At 47.8% G+C, this 26601-nt stretch overlaps 1 protein-coding gene across 5 annotated transcripts in view; it reads right to left on the bottom strand.

The window, feature by feature from the left end:
- YME1L (ATP-dependent zinc metalloprotease YME1L) overlaps positions 1-26601 on the bottom strand; it is a 185911-nt gene that overhangs the window by 98855 nt on the left and 60455 nt on the right. For 4 of the 5 annotated variants that reach the window (XM_065440431.2, XM_065440433.1, XM_065440435.1 and 1 more), the window contains exons 6-9: positions 24326-24424; positions 23900-24041; positions 17235-17320; positions 5078-5168 (exon numbers count right to left, since the gene is read on the bottom strand). In XM_065440431.2, the coding sequence (XP_065296503.1) occupies positions 5078-5168; positions 17235-17320; positions 23900-24041; positions 24326-24424 (418 nt within the window). The remainder of the gene's footprint in view (positions 1-5077; positions 5169-17234; positions 17321-23899; positions 24042-24325; positions 24425-26601) is intronic. The other variant, XM_065440432.1, reaches the window with a different exon arrangement.

Below are 26601 nucleotides of genomic sequence, written 5' to 3' on the forward strand. Positions count from 1 at the left end.
AGTCGATAGAAAAAAAATAGGTGGCACCATACAGGCAGTCTAGAGCGTCATCAATACATGGCAAAGGGTACACGTCCTTTTTTGTGATTTTGTTCAGGTGGCGACAATCTACACAAAAACGCCACGTTCCATCCTTCTTTTTGACAAGTACGACGGGAGAAGCCCTGGGACTACAGGAAGGCTCGATAATGTCCTTTTCAAGCATCCTTTCGACTTCCTGTTGGATAACAGCTCGTTCGGATGCAGAAACACAATATGGACGTCGGTGAATAGGGTTCGCGTCGCCAGTGTTTATGCGATGGGTCACGACGGACGTTTGACCTAAGGGTCGATCGTCAAAGTAAAAAATGTCGCGATAGCCTTCAAGGACGCGGCAAAGAGGTTCAGCTTAAGCAGGTGTAAGCTCAGAGGAAACCATCTTCTCAATGTCGACGTCAGTGCCGTGCGATGACGTCATGGTGTGGGCTGAGCTGTGACGATCTTCCACTGTGAATGGCTCGATCTCATCATCCCGCAAAGCGCTAATTATAGCCAATGAATCCCCTGAGGCAGAACTTGCGCGGTTAGCGCGAAATTGACAAGGGGAAGGCAGGTGCGGTTGCCAGTAATTGTCAGCACAGTGTGCGGCACGGTAACACCACATGTAAGTGTAACAACCGGAATTGGTGCGACCACATAATTACCGTCAGGTACAGCTGGTGATGACAACAAGTCGACGTGTGTCACAGAGTGGGGCGGTAGGCGAATAAAATCCATGCAGCTCAAACGGTCAAGGTAGAAAGCTGGGCTAGTTGGTGTGTCATCATTATTCAAAAGACTAGCGCAAAATCCTGTCCTGTCGTCCTCTCTGTCTTTGTCCCTGCTATTTTGCGCTAGTCTTTTGAATAATGAGCTCAAACGGCTTGGAGGCGGTTCCACAGGGTCGGCAAGAAGAGGCAAGTCAAGGCGAAGTGAGCCGGCCGAACAGTCAATGAGGGCAGAATGATTGGCAAGGAAATCGAGACCGAGAATGAGTTTGTGAGGGCAATGCTCGATGACGGTGAAGAGAACGACGGTGTGCCTCTCAGCAATGGCGAGTCGGGCAGAGCACATGTCAACAATAGCGACAGTCCCTCCGTCGGCGACTTGTACAACTTGGTTCGGGGCGAGCATCCAAACTTTCTTGAGGCGACGGCGAAGAGCAGCACTCATAATGGACATGTGCGCCCCAGTGTCAATCAACGCGCACACAGGAACATCGTCGACGAGAATGTCCAAAAGATTCTTGTTCGTGAATAAGGTGAAGCGAGGATTTCATGTCAATGTCGTCATTTCAGCTTCACCTCCAGAAACTGCGCTGTCTAGTTTTCCGGTCAGGGGTGCGGCGAGTAGGTCGGAGAAGGAGCACGGCATGACGAGGGCGAACGGGATTGACGACGGGAGGGAGAAGGCAAGCGGGAGTAGCGGGGTCGTGTCAAAAGTGTAGCGGGGCCAGATGATGGTGCGGGCATAGAAGGGGCGAAGGAATGGATGGAAACAACTTTATTCTGAATCTGGCAAATTTGACGACCCGGGCTCAGGTCTCCCATGAGGGGACTTCAAGGCCTTGCCTCGTCACCGCCTCTCGGGCTTGCTGGACAGCCCACTCTTGTGTCTTGAGGTTGGAGCTGCGCAGAGCGGCGGCCCACTTCGACGCAAGAGCCTCCGGAGCTACTGCCATTGTAGCTGATGTAAAAGGATGCGCTAGAGGGGCAAGGGTGATAATCAGGAGAATAGCGCGTCGGAGAATTCCAGTGGCTGCGACAGTGGCGAGCGACATGTCCAATGCGTCGGCAGTTAAAACAGATCGGCTTGTCGTCCACGGTTCGCCATTCGGAGGGGTTGCGCTGTCCATAAGAGGAGTAAGAAGAGCGCGGTGGGGACGTGCGTGCAAAAAGAGGTTCCGAGCGTACGGTACAAATGGATTGCAGGCCGACGTTGGACAACTCTTGACGGACGACGGCCTGGATCAAGGAGATTGTCACCGGAGAATGATCAGGTGACGGGAATGAAGGGGCCGCCGGTTGTGCTGCTTCGACCTCACGACGAATGATGCGGGTCAAGTTGTCACATCACGGCGGCTGGTGGAAGAGGTCATCACAGGATGACGTAGCAGCTGTGTTGGGAAGTCGCGTGTTGTGCTGGGATACCCAGCGGCTTATAGCATGCTCGAGACGGCGGCACTCCTTGAGGATCGTATTGATGCTGGTGACGTTCGTAAACGCCAGTAAATTGAAGGCATCGTCAGCAATGCCTTTGAGGATGTGATTAACCTTATCGTCCTCAGAATTGGTTGGGACAGCCTTGGCACAAAGGGCCAAGGCGTCGAGAATGTACACCACGTAGGACTCTGTCGACGTCTGCACATGTGTGGCAAGAGCTTTCTTGGCATTGACTTGGCGACCGAACGGATTGCCAAAAAGGTAGCGGAGCTTTTTTTTGAAGAGGTCCCAGCTCAAGATCTCCTCTTCGTGAGTCTCCAACCACGCAAGTGGAGCTCCGTCGAGGTAGAAAAGAACGTTCGCAAGCATAATAGTCGGATCCCACCAGTGACTGGTGCTGACACGTATGTATAAGCGGAGCCAGTCGTCAACATCAGGACTGCCGACTCCGTTGAAAACACCAGGATCCCGAGGGGCGGAAATGGTAACGCAGGTCGGGGCTGCAGGCGGAGATGGTTGTGTAGATGAAGTGCCGCCAGCAGGAGCCGAAGTTGCACTGTCGCCGTTGCGACCGCTACGAAGCTCCGTGACGGGTACGAGGAATGTCCACCTTCACCAAATTAATGTTACGTGTAGCTGTAGCCCAATGCTATATACAATTTATTTAGAGGAAGCTAACGGAAGGCCAAAATGGCGATGCTATATCAAGCGGGTCCACGTCGTCTTCCTCCTCTTCCGTGCAGCCACACTGTGGTGGCTGTTTCGTAGCAATGTGTCTATGTACCCTTAGATTTACCTAGTACATTGGTCATTTGCATCTCTTCGCGCCATGGAGTTAATAAACCTAGTTTATTTCACTATAATATTGTTTTCCTTGATCACTGTTCTAATTAATATTCATCAACAAGGAGCGTGCGTAAAATGACAGGATATCAATAAAATTTTCTTACGTAGCTTCATGTTGCAGATAGGCGCCTTCTGTGGCAAAACTAACGTGTTACTTTTAGAAAACAGTGTTAAAAATAGCAGTTTATTTGGCCAAAACTACAATTCATATCGACCGACAAGAGTCGCGGGCACGCCAATGCAAGTATAGCCCTAAAAAGTTTTACTGCACAGACTTGCAAGAAAAACTGGCCATTAGCCGCCAGAATCCGTGCAACAAACGCACGCTTGCTAGCAGATGATGCACTTGACAAGGACAGCAAAATTGAAGACGTCATGTTGACCCATGCCTCAAATATGTATACATAGCAAAAAGGTGTCACTATAAATTTGCAGTGGAAATAAAGCACTATTACAAGAGCGTACACAGGCAACAAGTCTCGGGGCTTGCAGCTTAATTACGTTGAATATGCCACGAAGCGCATTTCCGCCCCAATCCAGTTCGCTCGTAACGCCCTCACAAAATTTTTCCACACATGGCGCCTCAGCGGGAGAGCGCCGTTCGGCCCACTCAGCCATTAATGTATAATACACTCTAGCTATATAGCGCACAGCAGTCGGAAACGCCCATAGCGCCACCGCTATCTTTGAGGGTGTTGTGGGAAAGCTTGCCGCCTGTCAACGGAGTCCATTTACGTCGAACCTATATCCATATCTGTCCAACATATATCCATTTTACGTCCAACCTTGTTTGAAATAAAAAATTAAAACTGCATGCAATTTTCCAGGTGATATAGAAAGTGTTCGATATACGCAATAATTCGATATGTCTATGTCCAATATATCGAGGTTTGACGTAACAGTTGGCAAATGCATTCGTGATAACACCACATTGTGAATAATTATTGCTTGTCCCTCTGACGTCCCATCTAACATTTCTCACCGTCTGTCTGTCCAGTTTTCTAGCTAGTGCTTGAATGTTTGGAAACATGATGCACTGGCACGGGCTGCAAACACAAATCGAGGACTGCAATAACATTAGATTGAGGTGAAGCGACAAGTCTACCTGGCAATAACAGTTGCTCTAACAATAATAAGGATTCCACAGCCTAATTAAGATATCATTGTGTGGATCTCAATGCACACATTGTATGTGCAATGTCACAATGACATATCAGCAAACTACATTACTCCTTTACTATTGAGGCAATGAATGTTATGGCACAGATATCAAAAGTCTTTATTAGTGTATCTTGTGGGGATGCGCAACCCTCGCGCCTCCCCTGATATTTTTCCCGCATTGCGCGTCTCCTGTGGTCCTGCTTCGCCGCGTGGCCTGCGTGACGTCAGCGCGGTCGATGTGGTTGAAGCGCACTCCGAGAGATGGCGCGGGTGTTGCGCTGCTAACGCCGCGAGGTTACTTGGGCGCCGAAAGGAAGACGCTTGCTCTCTTTGGGTTCGGGAAGCGAGCGGGATGGACATGCCGTGCCGCGCGCTGACCGATGCCTCGGCGAGACCGTCTCGCGTGGCCGCCTTCGAACGCGCCACGATTCGCGTGACTATACACGCGAACGACCAGGCGTTGGGATCCAGCATGGAGCGAACATATTCGCTCGCGAGGACGCGGTGAGTCGGACTTCTAGATTTGTCGCGCGCCCATCGGCATGTTTTGTGGATAGCAACTCGGCTAGCAGGCATTGATGTATGAAAGGTGCAATAAATGCCCTTGTGATTGTTTGCACTACTGTGTCGTTCCTTTGTCCCAAGAGTACGGTGTGAGAGGTCCCACATCAGACCCCACAATCTACAGACCATTCAATAAAGGGCCAAGAAAAAAAAAGGTGGGTGTGGAATTTTTTAGCAGCTATGAAAATTTCAGGTGTTTCTGCTTGATTCTCAGAGGACACAGCCAGCCATGCTCAGGCGCCTTCACAAAAGCGTACTAGCAGCTAAGCAACTTTCATGAGCAGATCACTGAACGTGAAAGGGCATCTATCAGTGAGCGTGCCTACCTTTCGGCAGCTTGCCCCCTAGAGAGGAAAACTTCTCTGGGTTCCTGAGGAATTCCACTATTTCTTGCAGTTCTTGCTTGGCCTCGTCAACCTATGAATAAAAAGAACGAAGAAGGTGCACAGGCAATGCAGAACACAAGGCAGAACACAAGATTAACTGGTCAACAAGAGCTGAGAGCTGCACAAGTCTTCACATGCATGCACAACAAAGCAATGGTGCATGCATGTAATGGTGATTAAGACATTTTTGCAGAACAAAGATTTTACTTCCGATAAAATTCAAAATAGCAATAATGCTGAAAATTATGATAACGAGAGCTAAGAGCACACCAGCAGTGCACATCGAATATCATACTTCTTAAATTGCAATGCCTTCGAGTACAGTAGAACCTTGTTCATACGTTTTGGAAAAAAACGCGAGAAATAACACATTAACTGGGAAAGCATACGATATGAAGTAAAGAAAAAATTTGACAGACTCGACTATTGTTGACATCTACGTAAAGCGAAGCGTCTCATGGATCTTTGCAACATGAGATGCCGATGCGCATCAAGCTGGTGGTGCTCCGGCAGCCTGAGATGCATTTTGTTGTTTTCCTATTGCGTGGCGTTATAGGACAGCAACGGGAAGCCGAAACAAAATTGAGCTAGTGGGCGATGCTAAACACCAGTGAAGCAAAATGTGGTGCCCACATCAGCAGCAGGGAACGGCTGTGCATTTGGAATATCGCCTACTAAAAGCTTGCAGTACGCTACCAATGGCACTGCGCACGTGTTGTAAAACAGATAGGCGAAGACGCCAATTATGGCAAGCGAACACTAAGCTACCAGATTCGCACGGTAATAAATAACTTTCCCTTTGAAACTGAGTATTACCTTCCACAAAAACGCTTTAAATCTACAATTAAAAAATACCTATTGGAACAAACGGAATGATACATTTATTTAGTCGACATACTTTATATTTATTTGTATTTATTTTACTACCTTTTGTTGTATTTATTTGTATTTTTTTGCTACCTGTGATATTGTTTCTTTGTTTTAGGACTGATATTTTTATGTTTGTATAAAAAAGATGTGTCTTTACACCCCTAATACAGTCGAACACGGATATATCGAACTCGAAGGGGATCGCGAATTAATTCGATATATCAAAAATTCAATATAAAAAATACAGGCCCAGAGACTTTACCTGTGGCGGACGATGACCTACCGATCGGCGCATTCAAGAATGACAACTATTTCCGCACACACGACGCAACGTAATGCTTTATTTGCGTGAAAAAAAATCGCTTATATTGGTCTGCTTCTTCGCCTTGCAAATGAAATTAAAGACGCCAACCTCGATCTTATCGAGGCTGTTCAGGTGTGAAAGCCCGATTCCTTCCATGTCGCCTCAACAACAGCGAATCAAGCTGAACGCTGCCGCCACTTCAGCGGCGGAGTACGAGCGTGTAGCCGTGCCCTCGTCCGGACGATCTTCGTCGCCACTCGAGCTGTCAGCCTGGATCCCTCCGACTGCAGCTTCAATACCCTCGTTGGCGAGGCTCGCAACAGCCTGAAAACTGCTGTCAACGTTCACACAATCGTCGGCAGACACTTCGGCTGGAACGGCAGCCGGGAAAAGGGACGACAACTCGCGAAACGCGTCGTCCATGCACTTGTTGTCGCCGTCGCCGTCTTCGGAGGTTTCAGGAAGTTTGGCTGTCATGAGGCCTGCCTTCCGGAAGCAGTTGGCCACAGTATCCTGCTTCACGTCTCTCCAGGCGCCCGTCATCATTTGAATGGCCCCCAGCGGGTCAACCTTAAGCTCGGTGCCCATGCGGAGGTTCACCAAAAGCCTATCAATGAGTCGCCTCCTGTAGCCGACTTTGAACGACTTAATGATGCCCTGGTCGAGCGGCTGCAACTTTGCTGTCGTGTTCGCTTGCAGAAACTTGAGCGCGATGTTTTCGAGCTTGCAGGTGGTGTGATGGGCCGAGCAGTTATCGACGAGGAGGCAAGCATGACGCCCCGGTTTGCCCAGTTCGGCGTCCCATGCTTGCAGCCATTCTGTGAACAGCTGACGCGTCATCCACGCCTTCTTATTGAAGGCGTAGCGAACGGGGAGCTGCTTACAGTTTTTGAAGCAGCGCGGTGCCCTTGCTTTGCCAATCACAAAGGGCTGGAGCTTTTGAGAGCCATCCATGTTAGCAGCGAGCAGAACGCTCACGCGGACTTTGCTCATGTTGCCCCCGTGACACGTGCTGCCCAGGACGTCGAGCGTCTTGCTGGGCAGCATCTGCCAAAACAACCCGGTCTCGTCGGCGTTGAAGATTTCCGCGGATGAAAACTTCACGCAAATTTCCGGCCATTCCTTCGAAATCCACTGCTGGATATCCTGGCTGATGACGGCTCCGCTTTCTCCAGAAATGGTTTTGCCAACTATCTTATGGCGGTTCTTAAACCTCTGCAGCCACCCTGTGTTGTCGGCGAAGTTGTCATCACCGAGTGCAGCGGCAAACCATTTGGCTTTAGCCATTAGCATTGGGCCATCCACCGGAATGTTCTTAGCCCGCACCTCTAAAAACCACGCATAGAGGGCCTTTTCAACTTTCTCGTGGGCAGGAGCGCACACACGACAAGCTCCCGACGTTCGTAACTCCGCCGCTTTCGACTTTATGTCCGCCTTGTTTTAACGCGACAGCGTTAAGGAGCTCGTGTCGCAGAAAAGCCGGTGTCGGCATCGGCGGCGTTGGCCGTGAGCGATAAATCCCAGCAGGCACTTCATGAATAAAAAACAACTTGCAAGATGGGCTGGGTGGGAATCGAACCAGGGTCTCCGGAGTGTGAGACGGAGACGCTACCACTGAGCCACGAGTTCGATGCTTCAAAGCGGTTCAAAAGCGCCTCTAGTGAATGCGGTGTTGCCTTAGAAACGAGCTGTTTCCAAAGCTCAGGCGTGCGTCGCTTGCTCAGGCGCACATTTCGTTGCCGCGCCGAACGCTGCGTTGCTCGACGCTCACCGCGTCCGATGCGGGGCGCGTAGTCGCTGCACCGTAGCCCATTGTCTTACACCCCTTGGCAGGAGGACGGGAACGCTGTCGCGTTCCACTCTTGAAAGCAAAGCTTAAGCGTCCTCCAATTTTTTTAACAAGGTGCTTAGAGTGCTCCGAGGAATCCCGAAGTCGTCTGCCACCGTCGCACTTTTCTCGCCCGCCTCAACACGCTGAATGGCCTTCAGCTTTGTCGCAAATTCCAGGTTCTTGCGCTTCTTGACACTGCTTGTGCTTGCTGCGGCCATTGCTTCCGCGTCAGCTCACCATGATCCAGTCACACGTGTCGTGAGACGCACGCAAAACAATAATGAACACGAAACACAAGAACGCGCACAAAACACAAGAATTCACATGCGCAGCCACCGCCAACAAAGCGCTCGCGATGGCCACCTCCGAGGGCGACAGCGACATACGAAAGGCACGAGCTGTGGTTGGCTGAGCAAAACTCGTGAAAAAGCAACAAGAAAAAAAAAGGCAAAAGGAGGAGGCCACCGCCGCCTTCGTTCCTGGCTACCTTTTCCGAGCCGATCACTATGGTTCCGCGGGGGAAGGATGAGACATTGGGAGAGAGAAAAATAAAAGCAGTTCCGCAAGCAGGGTGTTGCCGCAAGTCGGAGAGCGTGCGCAGCGGGAGTACCGTCTGAGCCTCCCTCCTTCTCGCTCTCACATTTTCCGAGCCTTTCGGGGGAGGCGCGGAGCACGCGGGTGCAGCGAGTGCCGAGATCGCGCGGCGTTCTATATATCCAATGGCGGGTAAAAATATCGTTCGATATAAATGTACGAATTTCTATACTTTTACACAAAATTTTCAAGGGGATGATTTACGAGTTCGATACAGACAATAATTCGATATATGTGGGTTCGATATATCCGTGTTCAACTGTACGATAAGTTGTGTATTCAATTTATTCTTTTCTTGTACAAATTTTGTGCATGTTAACTTAGTGCTTCATGCTTTTACAATGCTTGAGAAATTCACTGTGTATTTTGTTGTGAAGTGCTTATGCACAATGCCAGCTGTTTTACGGGTGACCGGGACCTTGTCAGGCTCTTGCCTTTTGTCTTGGCGCCCTCTTTTCGTTGAAAAGAAAATAAACTTTGACTTTCACTCGCTTATTGCAATAGGTTTGGCGGCGATAGCTGTGAATACAGCATGAGACAACCCAGGCAAAGATTTGCTGGTACCGGAATAAGAAACTGTGCTTGCCGTCGTTTTCACGTGAGATAAGCGGCTATATACTGTTCTCGATCGTGCGTGCCTCGTGCCTTTTCTTGTTCACATGGGATCTAGCAGCCATAAAATGTATACAATCACAGTCTGCAGCAGGGAACGGTGGTGTGTTTCAGTTACCGCCTATTAAAAGCGTGCGCTACGCTTTCAATGGCACCACGTGCTGTGAAACAAATAGGCGAAGATGCTTATCGCAATAGGATTGGCGGTGATAGCTGTGAATGCCACATGCGACGACCCTGAAGAAGATTTCCTGGTACCGAAACAAGAAAGTGACTGCGCATCGGCATTTTCATGTGAGAGATGGGTGGGTGAGTATTGCGGTGAAGCTGTTGCGGCAGGCAGCTATATACTCTTCTCGACAGCGCGTGCCTCGTGCATTTTCCTGTTTACATGAGATCTAGCAGCCGGAAAACGTATCATACGATTACAGTTCAGTGACGTACTGAACATTGGTACTGAAAAATCTTGTTTTCCGGGAATGCATCAACCGATAAAAAATGAGTGTAACTCCATTAGGTCTTTTTTTTTTGTGCTCTCAATTGCGAATTTTGGCGCCTAGAAAACATACGTAACGGGAACTTATCAACGAGGTTCTAATATGCAAGCATATCTACAAAGCATTTCTGAGATGAAAAACAGCTATCACTGGGGCTGGTCTGTACAGAAAAAAATTAAGAAACAGTTCAATGCGGAGAAATCACAACAGACATGTCTGGATAAACCACAATATCCTAACACAGATCTTCTGTCAAACTAAGTCTTCAAGTGCTTCCTTAACCAATCATCCACACAACCACCGAGTATAAATTGTGACCAAACCACACACAAAAGCAACATGTCATCCTCAATAGCTGAAACGACATTGTGCGGTACAAACACAGCAGTAAACATGCTGTGCAAAATGTTTAACATTGTCCATTCATGGAAGCTACAAAAACTGTGAAGGTAATTGAAGGAAAACATGGCAAATTGCCAGTGGTTGGTTACTATATTTGCCCTCATGTAACCCCCAGCTTTTTTTTTTTCCTGAGAAAATGGGCCTGAAATTTGCCTCCATGTTACTATTGGACATGAAACTAAAATCGCATTCGCTGCATTGGCAACAGCCTACCGTCAGAGGCAGCATCATCGTCATCACAAGCTGGCGACAGAGCATGTTTTCAGATAGGCTACTGTGTGTTCATATTGTGCTCAACTATGATCTGGAGCAGTTTTCTAAGTCAATCCCTTTTGTGAGTTTTCGCATAGTTTATCAGCATATACAGCTGCTAGTGTTTCCGGTGATGTGCCAAGCTAGCTATCTGTGCACAGTGCCAGAAACACTGTCAGTCGCATATTTGAGGAAGTTCAGTGCAGAGTCACATAAAATATCACAAAAATAATAATACCATAGTATTTCTAATAGGGACTGCTGGAGAATACTGCCAATGTGTGATTGTTATACATGGCCAGTGAAGCACAAATGGCGACGACAATGAGCCGCTTTTATTATGAAAGCTCATTAATAAGAAGTTTCCCTTCTGTGAAGGAAAATTCCGCACTTCTCATTTCTTCTAATTGTGAATGTGGAGGGCATACTAGGCTTTAGCGCGCAGCTCTTAGGCCCCTGTTCCTGCATTGAGCGTCGGTGTTCCCGGCGTAACCGAGCAAATGAGCGCATCGGATCAAAGAGCAAATGCGAAGCGCAGCGGGGGATGAAAAAAGTGGTGAGAGCAAATAGAGCGTGAGGGGGAAAGCAAAGGAAGAGGATATAATGATAGCTTTAGAGGAAAAGTGTAGTGCTGCGCAAGACACGCACTGTGGCGACAATGGCTATGAGATGGCGCCAGAGTAGCGTGCATCGTCTAGGAGGTCTGTCTGCCAATGGTGGCTGTGAAACCTGTCCAGACGGCACCCACACGCTGCTCCTCGCAATCCCCCCAAATAATCAAGGGTTCGACAAAACTTCGTTTGATCAGGCATGGAATGAGGAGAATCACGGCCACTGCCAAAGTCTGATGAAATATCCGACATGTCAGAGCTGTGTACGGGTACCTTGTTCACTAAGTGTCACATGACACTTACATATTCAGCATGTGACATAACAAGCATGCTAATGGCAGGTACAGACCCCGCTGTCCAGTTCATCGTAGCTGGAGTTGACTGAATGATTAGCAATTTTAGCAGCCACCAGGATGACCTGTTCCTTTTTTTTTTTTTTCCTTGGCGACAACAGTGGCCTTCTTAAGAACTTGAGTTTGGTCTAGTTGGTGTTTATTGCATATCATATAGACAGCAAATAAACACGGGGACAGCGGAAGGGAACACAAAAGCATCACAGACGGCAACTTTCAACTGGTTTATTCATGGCAAGCCTTGGCAATCTATAGACAAATAGAACATGCGCAGAATGCAGCAACAAGAACACTGATCAGCGTAGCGGAGCAACCAATTATAAAAAAAATCTATCTCCGATTGAAACAACCTAACGGAAGTATTACCAACACAGTCTTGGCCTTTCTTTTTAATGTGATATGCCTCCATCAGTTCACATGCAGTCTGGTCCTGGCTTCTCCCCAGAATCTTCATCTCCTTGAAAAGTGGTTTACAGGGGGCAGGCATTGCAGTACACCAGGCAAGTGCATCAATTCATCTTCCGTTAACTTTTGTTCATGCTCCCTGGCTCGATTATTCAGGCACCGTACCCCCTGCCCTATATAAGACTTGCCACATGCCAGGGAGATTTCGTACATAACTCCTACATTGCATTTGGCATACGGCTTGGTATGGTGCAGTTGCCTGCGCACTGCAATGCCTGCCCCAGCGAGTGTGAGTGAGTGAAAAACTTTATTAGCTCTAGATTCGCTGGTCTTCTGCGGTCTTCAGATGGCTTCGTCCATCTTGTAGCACAACGGTCGGTTGCCCTTAGTCCAGGCCTCGCTGGATGCTGCTGCCAGTTGTGCTCGCCGAATCAGACCTTTTTGGTCAACCTGGCGATCACTGGAGAGCACTCCCTTCCATTGCTCCGCACTCAGTTTTGGTATAACGGGTACCACGTCTATCTTCTGGCATGCCCACGTTATGTGATAGAGCGTGGGTGTTTCGTGGCAACAGGGGCATTTGTCATTGTATTGTGTGGGATAGATTTTGCTGAGTATGTTTAGGTTCTGGTACGAGCCTGTTTATAGCTGCCTCCACCCGACAGAGTCCTCTCTGCTAAAGGAGTTGTGCGGTGGTGGATACCGCTTTCTGCAGCCCTTGTAGTAATTTAGGATCGCCGAATAGTCTTGGGGTAGAGGTTCGGTCCCCTCGAGGCTGCCTACATTGGATGCTCGGTAATAAGTGTATCCTCGAGCTATCCTGTCCGCCTCTTGGTTCCCTGCCACTCCCGTGTGTCCCGGCATCCATACTATCGTATGCCTAATTGGTTCTTCTTTTGTTTGCCGTTGTCTTATGTGGTCTCCGGAGCAGAGTATGCGGAGCGCTCCGTGCCCTTTTTTTGCCACATAGGTAGTTGCGGCACGCCGTTTGTGAGTCTGTAAGGATTGTTAGAGACCGTTTAGACCGATATCCCTCTGCTGCCGCTAGAGCGACGACTGATTCTTCAGCCTCGACTATCGTACAGTTTTGTAGTGATGCGCTGGTGATCTCACGTAGGTTCGAATCAATCACTGTTGCTACCGCGTTGCTGTTGCTCTGCCCCGCTGCTCTGGCATACGTGGCTGCGTCCACATATACCGTCATTTCTTGGGGTGCTAGTGTCTTTTGTAGGTATTCAGCCCTCACTTCTCTGCATGCTTTATGTAGGTTGGGAACCATGTTCCAGGGTATGGGCGCTACTTTTAGTGTGTTGCGATACTCGTCCGGAATTGTTTCGGTCCTCTGTATCTCTTGAAGTTGATCAGCATAGCCTAGTTTCTTCAGGAGCTCCCTGCCAGATGGGGTCTGCTGTCGTCTGCGCTGTTGGGAGACTAGTTATGCCTCTTTCAATTCCTCGAAGGTGTTGTGTAGTCCTAAGGCTAGGAGCATTTCGGTTGAGGTGTTGTGGGGAAGGTGGAGTGCGGTTTTGTAGGCTTTGCGTAGAATCGCGTCCGCCTGTTGTACCTCACTCTTGATGGGATTGTAGTATGGGAGGCTGAATGCCACTCGGCTTCTGACCAGGCTTCTGAACAGCTTGAGTGTGTCCTCCTCTCTCATGCCGTGGCATCTGTGTGAGATGCGCGTGATCACGCGGGCCACTTGTAGGGTGGATGCTTTGAGTAGGGCGAGGGTGTGGGTGCAGCGTTGGTTTGACTGTATCCCCATCCCCAGGATTCTGATGAGCGTCTTTTCCGGTATCGGCTTCCCCTTGAGGTAGACGTTGAGCTTTAACTCGTCACTGGTGGGGACTGTGTGGTTTTGCTTTCCTCTCCAAACTCTCAGGAGCTTGGACTTCTCAGTGGAGCAGGCTAGCCCTCTTGCTCTGACGTAGTCCTCTACGCAGGTGGCTGCCTCTTGTAACTTCTCTTCTTTCTCTCTGAGCGAGCCTGTGTTAACCCGGATGGTGATGTCGCCAGCATACATGGCATGGTGTATGCCGTCGATTTCTTTTAACTGTTTTGCCGAGCCGATCATGGCTATGTTGAAAAGCGCGGGGGAGATGACTGACCCTTGAGGCGTCCCATTATTTGGAGTAAGGAACTTCTCTGATCGGAGCTCTCTAAGGCCCATCATTGCCGTTCTGTTTGAAAGGAAGGCTTTGACGTAGCCGTAGACTCTCCTCCCGCAGTTCAGGTCGTTCATGCCCGTGCGAATAGCTTCGTGGCTTACATTGTCAAAAGCCCCCTTGATATCCAATGCCATTATTATATTCTCCCCGCTCCTGGGGATGTTCCCGAGTACTTCTTCTTTGATTTTAGGCAGTACGTCTTGGGTTGATAATTTTGCTCTGAAGCCGAACATGTTGTGGGGATACATTTCGTTGTCCTCCATGTACTGTTGTAGTCTCAATGTCACCAATCGTTCGTACAGTTTTCCCAGGCACGATGTGAGCGAGATCGGTCTGAGGTTCTCAATTTGCAGTTTCTTTCCCGGTTTAGGAATCATCACTACCTCCGCATGCTTCCACTCCTCGGGGACGGTCTCAGCTTCCCAGTGTTTGCTGAGAAAGTCGGTTAATTCTGTGACTAATTCTTCACTGAGGCTGCGGATGAGTGCATTATTGATCTTGTCTGCACTCGCGGCCGTGTTTCTGGTTGTGTTTCGAATCGCTGTGTAGATCTCGCGTGATGGGTCTGTCCAGGTTAACGTTTTCTCTTCCTCGGTAGCGCTCTGCGTAAGCTGCTGGGTTTGTGTCCCCGAAGCATTTAACGTGTACCTTCTCCAGGAGTTCCGAGTCTGGTCCCTCGAACTGGTGGATGAACCGGTAGATGGTTTTGTTGTTTTCTGCCTTAGTCTTGGTCGGATCTATGAGAGCCTTGAGAATATGCCACGTCCTCGCTGTGTTCAAAGTTCCGTTGAAGGATTCGCTGAATTGCTACCAATTTTGCCTTGCCAATTGCGCCGCGTACTCATCTGCTTTCGCTGCGACTTGTGCGATCTTTAGCTTTAGCTTCCTGTTGTATTTTTGTTTCTTCCACCTCTTGGTGAGCCCGCGTCTAGCTTCCCACAGCTTGAGCAGTCTGGCGTCTACCCCGGGCGTCTGCGTCGTTCGCGCGATTTTTTTGGTGTACTTGCGCTGTTTTTCAACGAGCATTTTGCCCCCCTCTTCTATTGACTGGATCCCATTCTCGGTGAGATTCCTATCGCATGCCCCTCGAAAAGCTCTCCAGTCCGTAATACGTTTGCAAAATAACATGTTATTTCTCGCACCCGTATCGTCGTGATGTCACAGCGAAAAGAGGGAGGGGAGGTCATTCTAGATTTTTTTAATCTAAGCACCCCCCCTCACTTTGGGCATCGTGATCGTGAAAAAAACGGGGTGCTTAGAATCGAGTAAATAAGGTAATACTGGGAGTTAGCTAATGGGCCTAATTGAGGTTAATCCTAGCTCTCACTAACCTACGATCACTGCACTTTACCCTACCTGTCACTTCTACATCCTGCACTATGCTGGGATCGGCAGAAAGTATGAAATCAATTTCGTTTATTGTTTCCCCATTAGGGCTTTTCCAGGTCCACTTCCTGTTGTCCTGAAAAAGTTGTTCATTATTCTCAGCTTATTCCTTTCAGCGAGTTCTACCAGCATCTCTCTTCTACTGCTTCTGGAATCGACACCGTTGTTGCCATGTGCCTGTTCACCCACCTGCTTTTTGCCCACTTTTGCATTGAGGTCACCCATTACTACTGTATACAGAGTTTGCATTTTTCTCATCGCAAATTCAACGTCTTCATAAACCAGATCTACTTCCTCATCGTCGTGACTGGATGTTGGAGCGTAGGCTTATACTACCTTTAATCTATACCTCTTATTAAGTTCGATTACGACTACTGCTACCCTCTCGTTAATGCGTAGAATTCGTCAATGTTGCCCGCTTATGATTAGGAATCCTACACCGTATTGCTTCTTATCAGGGAGACCTCTATAGCAGAGGATATGCCGTTATTTAGCAATGTGTAAGCCCCACCAGTTCATGTAATCTCACTAAGGCCGATAATATCCCAAACAATGTCTGATAATTCCTCAAAGAGCCCTGCTAAGCTAGCTTCACTCGAGACGGTTCGGGTTTTAAACGTTGCCAGGTTCAGATTCCAATGGTGGCCTCTGTCGGGACCCAGAGATTCTTAGCACCCTCTGCTGCGTCGCAGGTCTGACCGCCGCCGTGGTCAGTTGGTCAGCTGCTGGGAACTGACTCACAAAGCGACACGCAAAGGCTACTGCGGCATTGTATTGGCCGATAATCCAACCATCTGTCACATAAACCATGAAATAACAAAAGTAACCACTGCTGCCCTTACCGAGGCATAGTTGAGTCGGCTGTTCTGTGAATGGGCTTGTCATGCAGCCTCGTCAGAATAAAGTTAGGGATGTGACCACGACGCCTAGATGTTTTAACACGGTGGGTTTAGAGAGCGTGCTAGAAGAAAAACTTGTTTATGTCAAAATTAGAAAGGAATGACCGCTTGTTTACTCATTTATTTCAGAAAGACTTTGTTAAATTGAATTCGGCCAAGTTTGTTTCGTTAAATCAGGTTGATGATAACACTGAACTCTACGGGTACCTGCTGGGGAATGTAAATTTCTTTGTTAGATCGGGAACTTCATGAAAGCAGGTTTTTGTTAGATCGAGTTTTAACTGTATTTCATCAGACTTGGTCAGTAACGGTGATTCTCTCTTTATTCCCCCAATTAGCGAGGCAGTTGCGCCACACTTCGCTCTGTTTACATCATGCCTCACAAAAACAGATTGTCTGCGCCAACATATATCTCGCAAAATGAAAAGATGTACACAGCTGTACTCAAAATTCACATTAGGGAGTATCGCAATCATCAGTTACATTTTTTTTTTCTTTTGTAAATCGGGGATGCATCAAGTTCAAGTGCACTTATATTTTCTTACATTTAATTCGCAAAAATTGGGTGCATGCTAGAATCAGGTAAATATGGCACTCATGTGGCACGGAGCAAGCAGGCAGTTGGTCAACATCAAGACCCTGCCCAACTCAGCCCAACTGTGATGCCTATGACTCTTGCTAGTCTAAAAGCAGCAGAACTTTGGTCCTGTAGGGACGTGAAGTGTGAAGATATGCACCCTACAGATTATTGTCTGCCACCTTTGTGTCAAGACACCTTTGCAGCAAAGGATGGGGACAAGCAATCAGCTTCATTACTATGAATAAACATTTTAAAAAATGCAGCTCATGACGCCATGCTGCTATACTAACAGAGCATAAATGAGCCTTATACACAAAGATCTCAAGTACTCACCCCCTTGACGTCATCAAAAGTGACGTCTATGTCCTCGGGCATCACTTCATTCGTTGTGCCAATCAAAACTCTCCTAAAAGGACCCCCTGGAAAGAAAAAAACAAGAAACTACAAATTGATGCTGCAACACAGTGTATGTATATAGAATTCTAAGACTGCAAAACATAGCTACTGCAGTCCGCTGTTATACAGTCGACTCCTGTCAATTCGACGCTTGCAGGACCACAAGGTTTGGTCAAACCATCCGAAAGGTCGAATTAACAAACAGTGGCAAAAAGAACAAATTCAAATATTTTTTATCGCTCAAAGTAGACTGTATTGTATTTCTGCTTTTGCTTTCGAAGAGTGACTGAAGAATTATGCGATGATGAGTGCCAACATGCTTAAACGCCGACTCAGCATGGCACTGAAGGTAAAAGTGAAGTACAACAGCTTCCCGCCTAGGCTAGCAGCACTGCCTGCTGAATTTCTTACGTCTTCAACCCTTAACAACTGCTACACCTATGAGGTGACGCTGGTGGGGGTCGAATTAACGAAAGTGGCATGCTTTCACACTCAAGCTAAACAAAATTTTCTTTCATAGCAATGCATGGTTTCTCGCCGGAAGATTCGAATTAAGCAAAAAGTCAAATTAACCATGGCCAACTTAACAAGGGCCAACTGTATTAAGCACACAACTGTCACGATCCACCCCGGGTCGTGAACAAGGGAGGGCTCGAGGCACCCTCCGATAAACGGAGCTGGGTACGATTGCTGCCTCCGAGGTGGGTGGTACTCCGCTGGAAGCGACTGGTGCTGCCACTAGTCCTCCTGCGGGCTGGAACTCAGTGGCAGTCGAGGGTGCTGGCCAGGTCCCGAGGCGAGGCCTCACATTGTCGGCGTGTCTGTGCCACATGGCCCCGTCTGGCGTGCGCACGAGCAGCGATCAGGCACTGGCAGGAGACACCACCTGTCCCGCAGACCAGGTTGGGCCAGGACGGAAGTTCCTGGCGAAAACTGGAGCTCCCGACTCTGGCAAAGGCCCGGGACGGCACCCTTGGTCAGCAGCCAGCTTCAGCTTCTGCGTCTCTGATTGGGCCTCGCGCAGCTTGCGCTTGCTGCGGGAGACCTCGCTCTTGAGCTGCCTGTTGTGGCTCTGCAGGCTCGTTATAATGTGCCGCATCTCCCAGTTGATTGGCTGAGCCTGTTCGCTGGACACCGACGACGCCTCAAACTCAATGCGTAGATTCTCGTACTCTCGACAAATCTGCGCGATGTTGTCCTCGAGGCAGATGACCTCCAAGCAAAGCTTCTTCTGGACAACCAGCTCCTCGCTTTCCATCTGCTCAATGTGGTGAAGGTGTGAGTTTTTGGCTGTCGACAGCAAGGAGCGACACTCGTCCAGCTGAGTCTTGAGTTGCATGCTCTCATTGTACAGCACGGAGAACTGGCTCTGCAGGCACTTGTACTCGGCCGTGCTCACCACCAGGCTCTCGGGCAGCGATCGCAGCCGCTCCACCGTCTTCGGGACCTCCTTGTGGTCATGTTGAAGCTGCTCCAGCTCCAGCAGCCGTGCCAATGCCAGCTCCCGCTGTTCCTCGAGCTGGCTCTGCAGGTCCTCCGAGCGCAGGGAGGCTTCTTTCTCCGCCACCACCGCCACAGCCCCCGCCACAGGCAACCAGGGGCAAAGTGTTGACGCCGTCCACCTGGAAGCTCTTGATGCGCTGCAGGCAGTCGGCCAGGTTACAGTCAAGCTTCTCACACGCGCGCACCTTGCTCAGCTCGTACTTGAGCTCTTCCCCTCGGTTGTGCAGTTCGTCATTCTTGCTCTGCAGCGAGTCCACCTGGTCCTGGTGCTCCGACAACTTGAGGGTGAGCTTGTGGTTCTTCTCGTGCAATGAGGTGACCAGCGCATGCAGATTTTTGTTCTCTGTCTGCAGCTCTATGTTGGCTTGCCGTACTGCCTCATTCAGGTCTGGAACCGGACCAGTGTCCATCACTGGCTCCCCATCTGCACCCGGGGTTTCTTCCCCTTGGAGGGCCAGCATGTACGGCGGCACAGACGATGGCACAAAGCCTGTGTGCCACATGTCGAAAATCGGCGGGTTCTTGGCCACGACATGGAGCCTGGCCGCGGAAGAACTTGAACCTGCTGCCGCACGCCTCCGCAGCGTACGCTTGCGACGGCTATCCTGGCCGCGGGCTTGTGTGGTACCTGGGCTTGAATCAGGCTGTTGCTTGCTGTTCGTCCTCCCCCTTCGGCATACACGTGCCAGGTGCCCAGTTTTCCTGCACGTAAAGCATTGTGCTTGAGAGAACTGGCACTGTGAAGGGGAATGGGCACCACCACAGCGACCACAGGTATTGCCCTTTGTCGCGAACTTGTTGACCGCCGCTTCCGCCGACGGTGAGCCAGTCGCACGGGAAAACGCGCCGGCGTCTTTGGCGGCACCTTCCATTGCCAGTGCTGCCTTCACGGCGTCGTCCAGCGAGGGGTCGGGAAGCTCCAGGAGTCGCGTCACTTCCTTTTGTCCTGCCATCTATTTGCCGTTTTTCTATTTAACCGACAGCTCGCGCCACCTGTGTTAAGTGCCTGAGCCTATGAATTCTGAATAAAAACAGTTCCGCTTCTGCTCTCAACTCAGCTGGTCCCATGTCCAACATTCTCCAACAACAATGCAACGTAACACCGACAAGATTACAAGACTTCAGCCTCAAAGTTACCACTCATTGCAAACATCAGCGAGCGAACTCAATAGATTTGTTCAACAATGAATTGTGCATAATTTAGCAAAGCTAGTGATTAAATTGTTTCATGCCTGTTCCAAAATTGCATGCGCATGCTTTGAACTGTGTGAAATTAGCATATTCATTGTTAACTATGGACTTTCCCTTCCGGTTTTCTTTTTATCTGCAGGCACTTCTAATGAATATGGCGAACTGGGTTTGTTTTGCAATAATTGATAGCAATGTTTAGATGTTAACTATTTAACCTTTTCATAGTCGATTCTTTATAATTGCAGATTTAAATTCTTCAGAGGAACCTGTTTCGAAAAAATTTACCCTAATTTTTCTAGAGTGACTGCAAAGTGAGAAAAAATATATTGCATTGGTATATACGTACTGGTTATTCACGTATAACAACAATAAAAAAAGAAAATAAACTTGTAAGAATTAAAATCTGATGTATTTTTATACGCGTAGTTCAAGGCTTAGAAAATGAGCACATGAGAATATTTCGCAAGTCTCAAATGTTCCTGCTCTTACATTAATATTTATGTTCATAGCATAATCGAACTACTTATGTGAGCGCACTCAAGAAAACTGTGTGGTTGTGTGCCTATCAAAGAAGCAAAACGTGTGACAAACTTCCACTGATCTTCATCTTATCGCCAACCAGGGGTGATTGGTTTTCGGTAGTCTAAATAAAAAGAAAGGAAATGCATGCACGGCGGCGTCCTTCGTATGCGCACCCCTGTGAACAATAAACAAGCAAGTAACAGGCGGTCACCCTTTAAGCGATTAGGAACGAGATAGCCATCAGTTTTGCGAGCACAAGAAGTCGAAACCAGCCATAGAGCAAAACCCAAACTAACTGCCACCCACCCCCACATGCGCCAATGCGCAAGCGGTAGTATGTAGACACGCTGGAGCATGCATACTAGCTCTAAAACAAGCCATGCAATGAAAAACAAGAGAGGCAGGCGCGAGAAAAAATTTCCTGTATTCCCGCATAGAGGCAGCACATGCCGGGAAAGAAAAATGAGAAAACTGGCGTGCTTTTTAAACGTACAGACAGTGCCGTAAATATGCGGCATCAACCATTTTGGACTTGTTCACAGAGCCGTATATTTACGTCATTGACCCTGAAAGGGTTAAGAAATGTATCTTCATTGTTTAACATTCAAAATAAACTGATCATTCAAGTGCAAAAAAAAATAAAAATCTCTTTTGTTGTAGGCGGATTTGCTGCACAACTATTGCTGTTTCTGTGCTGCTGCTGTCATGCGGTGCTAGAGATTGAGCCAGGCGCCTTGCTTTTGCATCAGCACCATGACAACAATGTACAGTCGATTGTGGATATATCAAACTCAAAGGACATTGTAAAACAGTTTGTTATACAGTCGAACCCGTTTATAATGAACTCTATAGTATAGTTCCGCAAAAAGTGGTCGTTATATCAGTAGTTCATTATGAATTCTCCCTTAAAACACTCAAGAATTACCCGCACTGAAGCTTGTGTCAGCAGTTACGATTCAGCAGCACTTTGGTCTGAAAACTAGTCATTGTTGTTCCTGGTGCATTCCCACACCTAGCTGCAAGCTTCCGGCAGAAAAGTGCATCTAGGGGACAAAATGCAGCGTCGCATAGCTCTTTTAAAATGGCACCCAGTTCCGATCACTGCAAGCGCAGCCGCCATTTTTTATTCGAGAGCTTGTGATATATTTTACTAATAACGGCACATAACTGTATTCTGCAGAAGAGAGTGAAGCGTCTGAGTTGGTTGGAAGCGTAAACTTCGGTAACTACTGAGGCATGGCGCCACTCTGCAAAGATATTGAAGATACCGTTTTGGCATTGCGACTGCGCAACAGCCACACAAGAGCCGGCATCCCATGCCCGGTGCCATTCAGTGAAAAGATTGAGTATCATCCGTGCTTTCTTGGGGAACACGTTTCGCATCAGGAGGCGTTTTGCATTCTTGTAGCAGAGTGGTAATCTGCTCCTGCCGATAAAAAATGCCTACAGTTCGCAGGAGCCATCCATGTGCACAGCGGGCAGAACCGCTCATCTTTTCTCCATAGCACGAACTGCCTTTCAAATTCAATCTCTTGTTTGTTAGCATTTGCTAAAACAGTGCAGTTTAATTCAAATTTGTCGGCGCCAAACATTTCAGTCAACACGAGAAATGATTGCGTCTCAGTAAGGAGAAGTGTCCTTGCAGGAGCATGGCACAGCTCAGCGCTCAACATACTACTTATTGAATGTGGCGGTGAACAGGAGTTTGATGTACATATAGTACATTGCTGAGATTGATGTACACGTAGTACATTGCTACCATGCTTTTGCATGGATTTTCAAAGGGATTTTACAACTGTTCGATATAGACAATTACTCAATATATCAGCTTGATATATCCGGGATCAAATGTATTGTCAAATAAATAAAGACTTTCAACGCCATGACTTGATGCAGTTTATGTAGCCTGAAGCCGCAACCAAACGCATCTTTTCGATGTGTCCTCAGTATGCCACTCCCCATCATCAGTTTCTCCATTTTATACTGTGCAATGAGTGTGGCCGCATACTCTTAGCCAAACCTAAAGTTCATATATGGTTAACAAATACTGTTGATTGTGCATCGCAAGCATGTTGGGCTATGAGGAATCACTGAATAAATTTTATATGGGATGGCTCTGTGGCTCATGCTGTGGTGCAAGAAGATGGGAAGGAGTCGTGGGGGTCTCAAACATGCTCCTGGGACAAAGGAATGACAACACAGCAGTGCAGACAATCACAAGGGCAATTATTGTGCCTTTTATTCACCAACCTATAGCCAGCCGAATTTCCAATAGAACAAGCCAATGGGCACAACTAATCCAGGAAGTCCGACTCACAGCAATTAGATATCGAGCGAATGTGTTTGTCCCCATACTGGACACCAACGCCTAGTCGTTAGCGTATATGTTCATACAAACGGTGGCACGTTCGAACGAGGCCTCACAAGATGGTCTCACAGAAGCATGGATCAGTGCACGCGCAGAATGTTCGCGCTACCTGCCGACCCCGAGCCAAAGAGGAACAGAGTTCTCCCATATGCTCCCACGTAACCCCACCGTTAGGTGGCGTTAGCAACGCAGCACTCGCACCAGCTCTCATACTACTCTGCAACTACACCGACCGCTGCCGTAAAGCCATGCACTGAAGCCAGATTACAGGAGACGGGAGCCATGCGGGGAAAACCACATCAGGGGATGCGCGAGAGTCCCCACAGGGTATAAGTGGCTATAGTACTAAGTGTCATTACTGCAGGGCCCGAAATGGATGGTGTTGGTACTGGAGTGTTGGTACTGTGTCGAAGTTGCATTGCAGATTGTGGTGAGCCTAGTAAGCCTAGATATTCCTGTCTACACGGCCAGTGTGATATGCAGGACAATAAATCACACACATTCTAGTAGGGAGTCAAACCAAACACAAATTGAAAAAGGTAACTAAGTTGTTAATTCTGCAGCAACTAACCCCCAAGTGAAATTACTGGGGCAAGTATGTAAATAACCAAAATGATACCAAAAATATATATGTTTACAGGATCATACGTATCTTGTACTTCAAGTTTTATGTCCAGTAGCAGATAAAAAAAGAGAGAGCTTTCCCTAGCATGACTTTTTCTTCCGTCATGGCTGCATCAAAGTACTGCATTCTGATGCACCCTCTAAAGCAACATGCAACTAATTTTCGTGGTCAGCTGAAAAAATTTTAATGTGACAGTATAAACCGTAGCATACACCCTTTGACTTGCTATTGAACATTCATCCTTTCTGCTTGCATGAGCTAATAGGCATAGCTTTTACAGTGTATCCAGAATAATCTCGAATTAAATGGCTGGACAAACTGCACTTTCACTGGCTGCAAAAAAAAAAAAAGCAGCGAATGAAAAGAAAGAAAAGAGAAGTGTTTTCCTGGTACCAGAGAGCTCACCCATGAAGGAAAAAAGGATTGCCAGGATCAAGATGATGCCCAACAGGTCACGGAAGATGTTGAACACTCGGAGCTTGGTGCTTGTGCGGGCCTTGGGGTCGCACGCCATATAGCCCTCAGCAAAGGCAACCTGCACAAAATTGACTCCATCGCAATTTCCTCTCCTCCATTTTGTGGCTTCAGTGAACCATACACCAGCTGCTAAACTAACAGCATAAACATATGCAGGCTATTGAAAAGTTAGCTGATCTCGGCTATGATCATGTGATAATAGGTAGTATTCAACCACAGTAAGCAAAATCAATAATAAATAAATTTCAAAACCTGGCTTTCTTTGCAATCTATTTTTCCTTTAACCATGCAATTGCAAGGCAAGATGCGAAAACATTAAAAGGGGATGAAGAAAGCACCCACCCTAAGTCTCTGTTGCTCCTCCTGGGTCAGGTTTTCATCGGACAGAAGCGTCTTCAGACGCTCATTGTGCTCAGCTTCTGAGTGAACTTTCTGCTTGTCCTGCCAACAATGAAACAGGATGTCAGTAGATTGAAATAACACATACCTAGGAAAATGTTCATATCTGAAATCTGTACAATTCAGAACAGTGCCAAAGTGAAGGTAGGATATTTATGTTTACTTATGATGGTTGCTTTGAGCTAAAAATGTCCTTGATGGTTTACTGGGCCTTTATTCCGTAATTATTGTAGACAACACCCTTATGGAAATCAGAAAACTTCTTGTTCTTTTATTTCCCTATGCTCCCAGTGTTCGGTGCACGGCCCACAGTGTCAAGGGCAATTTGGGTTTTGGTCATCAGTGACACTTGCTCATAGCACCCCGTGGGTGCTTTTTTCTTATGTCACTGTCAAGATGAGAAATTCACATCAACCACCACCACAGATCTTCCCAAAATGGAATGCACTGCACCTAATGTATTCTGGCCAAGACATTTTCAGAATTGACATCCTCCCAAACCTGATACTATGATACTGAAGTACTAAAGCACCAAACAGACGACACAAAAAGAGGCACGGACGAGCGCTCATCTGTGTCTCTTCTTGTGTCGTCTGTTTGGCGCTTTAGTACTTCAGTAACATGCACCAACTAGCCCAACAAAAAGTTCTGCCTGACACTATGATGTGGAATACGAGGGCCCAGTGACCAGTTGCCTGCTCCTAAGATCACACATCATGTGACATCAATGGTTGGATTGATGTTCAGCATTCACCACCATGGCCATAAATGGCGCTGGCTAGCACTCCAAGGACTAATCTACACATACAAAAGTACCCAAGATGACGAGAGGATGGTTGCGGCAGTTGCTTAAAAAGCACCAGGCGGCCATCGTAAGGCACCCGTGGCGCGCTGGCGAACAGCGCCGTGAATAGCAGCAGTAAGAGCACTGGCATGTGAAGCAGATGATGGGGTAAAGGCATACACGGCGTTTCCAGTAATTTCGCATTGCAGTTTTGAAGGCCTGACATAGCAGAAAATGAATTTTCTTGTGTCTGCTCTTCAGAAAGGTCACCACTTGTACAAGGTTGGTTACATTCATGGCATCAGGTAGTATATAACCTCCTGAGACCCGGGATGCATTTGGGTGCACAGATTTTTCCCAAACTTTCAGAATACAGTAAATCAGTATGGTTATGAAGGTGAAAAGTGTTAAATGTTTTTTCAATAGCCGTGATAATTTCAGCTCAGCGCGATGTCCAATATATTGGACACCGGGATGCTACCCGGTCTTTCTTCACCCAGCGCGCACGTAATGACGTACCGCAGATATTACGCAAAACTCGTGTGCAAAAATATTTTAACAACTCAAAAGGCAAAGAAGTCAATAAAGTACATAAAAAGAGCATTCCTCGGCTCAAAAAAAATTTTGCTCTTGTGTTCACTTCCCGTGGGCCATTACAAAACACCTGTTTGTCCTTGGTGATGCAGAAGAGCCGACATTTGGTGCAAAAGAACTTTGTTGTTATGTCACAGCCCTGCAGTAGTCTGCAACGGGCAGCGTTTGCAGTGTCTGCCAGTATTGAGTATAGGGTAGTGCTCTTTTCTTAAGGTTCTCGAGGAGACAGCCGAGCCTGCTTTGATGGCGGATGCCATTCGGCTTCGTTCTCACTCTCCGTTTCATCCTGCTTCACTTGAGCCACGAGAGTCTCAGCAACAGATTGGTGGAACTGCATATATTTGAGTACTTCTTTCCGCTGTTTCTTTAGGAAGCGTATGTCCCGCGTGTTCGCACCCAGGAGTTGTTGAGGGCAATGTCGAAGAGGTGAAAGATGGCTCTGATTGTCCACTGGTTGACGGCTGCTTTTATCCTGTAGTAACTTATCATTCGGTCTGCCTTGTCAACACCGCCCATGTTGACGTTATACATGCGAACAATATCTGGTAGAGGGATATTGATATGTTTTTCCCTTACGAGACCACCTGCGACAGTAGGTGTCTTGCGGGTCCAAGCCATGGATTGAATAAAGAAACGTTATTAGCTTAATTCATCAGACACGCGAGGCCGGTCCCCCGAGGAAAAAAAAGAGACACGATTTCGTCCACAAGCCGCTAAAGGCCAACAGTACTCGCCTGCTGTTCATAACAAAGCCATCGCAAAAGCGCGGTCAAAATAACCGGGTTGAGTCCATGCGTCCAACGTAATGGACACGCGAAATCAACGGAACAGTAAAAAAAAG

The sequence above is a fragment of the Dermacentor albipictus genome, chromosome 4, assembly GCF_038994185.2.
Source record: "Dermacentor albipictus isolate Rhodes 1998 colony chromosome 4, USDA_Dalb.pri_finalv2, whole genome shotgun sequence".
In the NCBI taxonomy this organism is placed as follows: Eukaryota; Metazoa; Arthropoda; class Arachnida; order Ixodida; family Ixodidae; genus Dermacentor; species Dermacentor albipictus.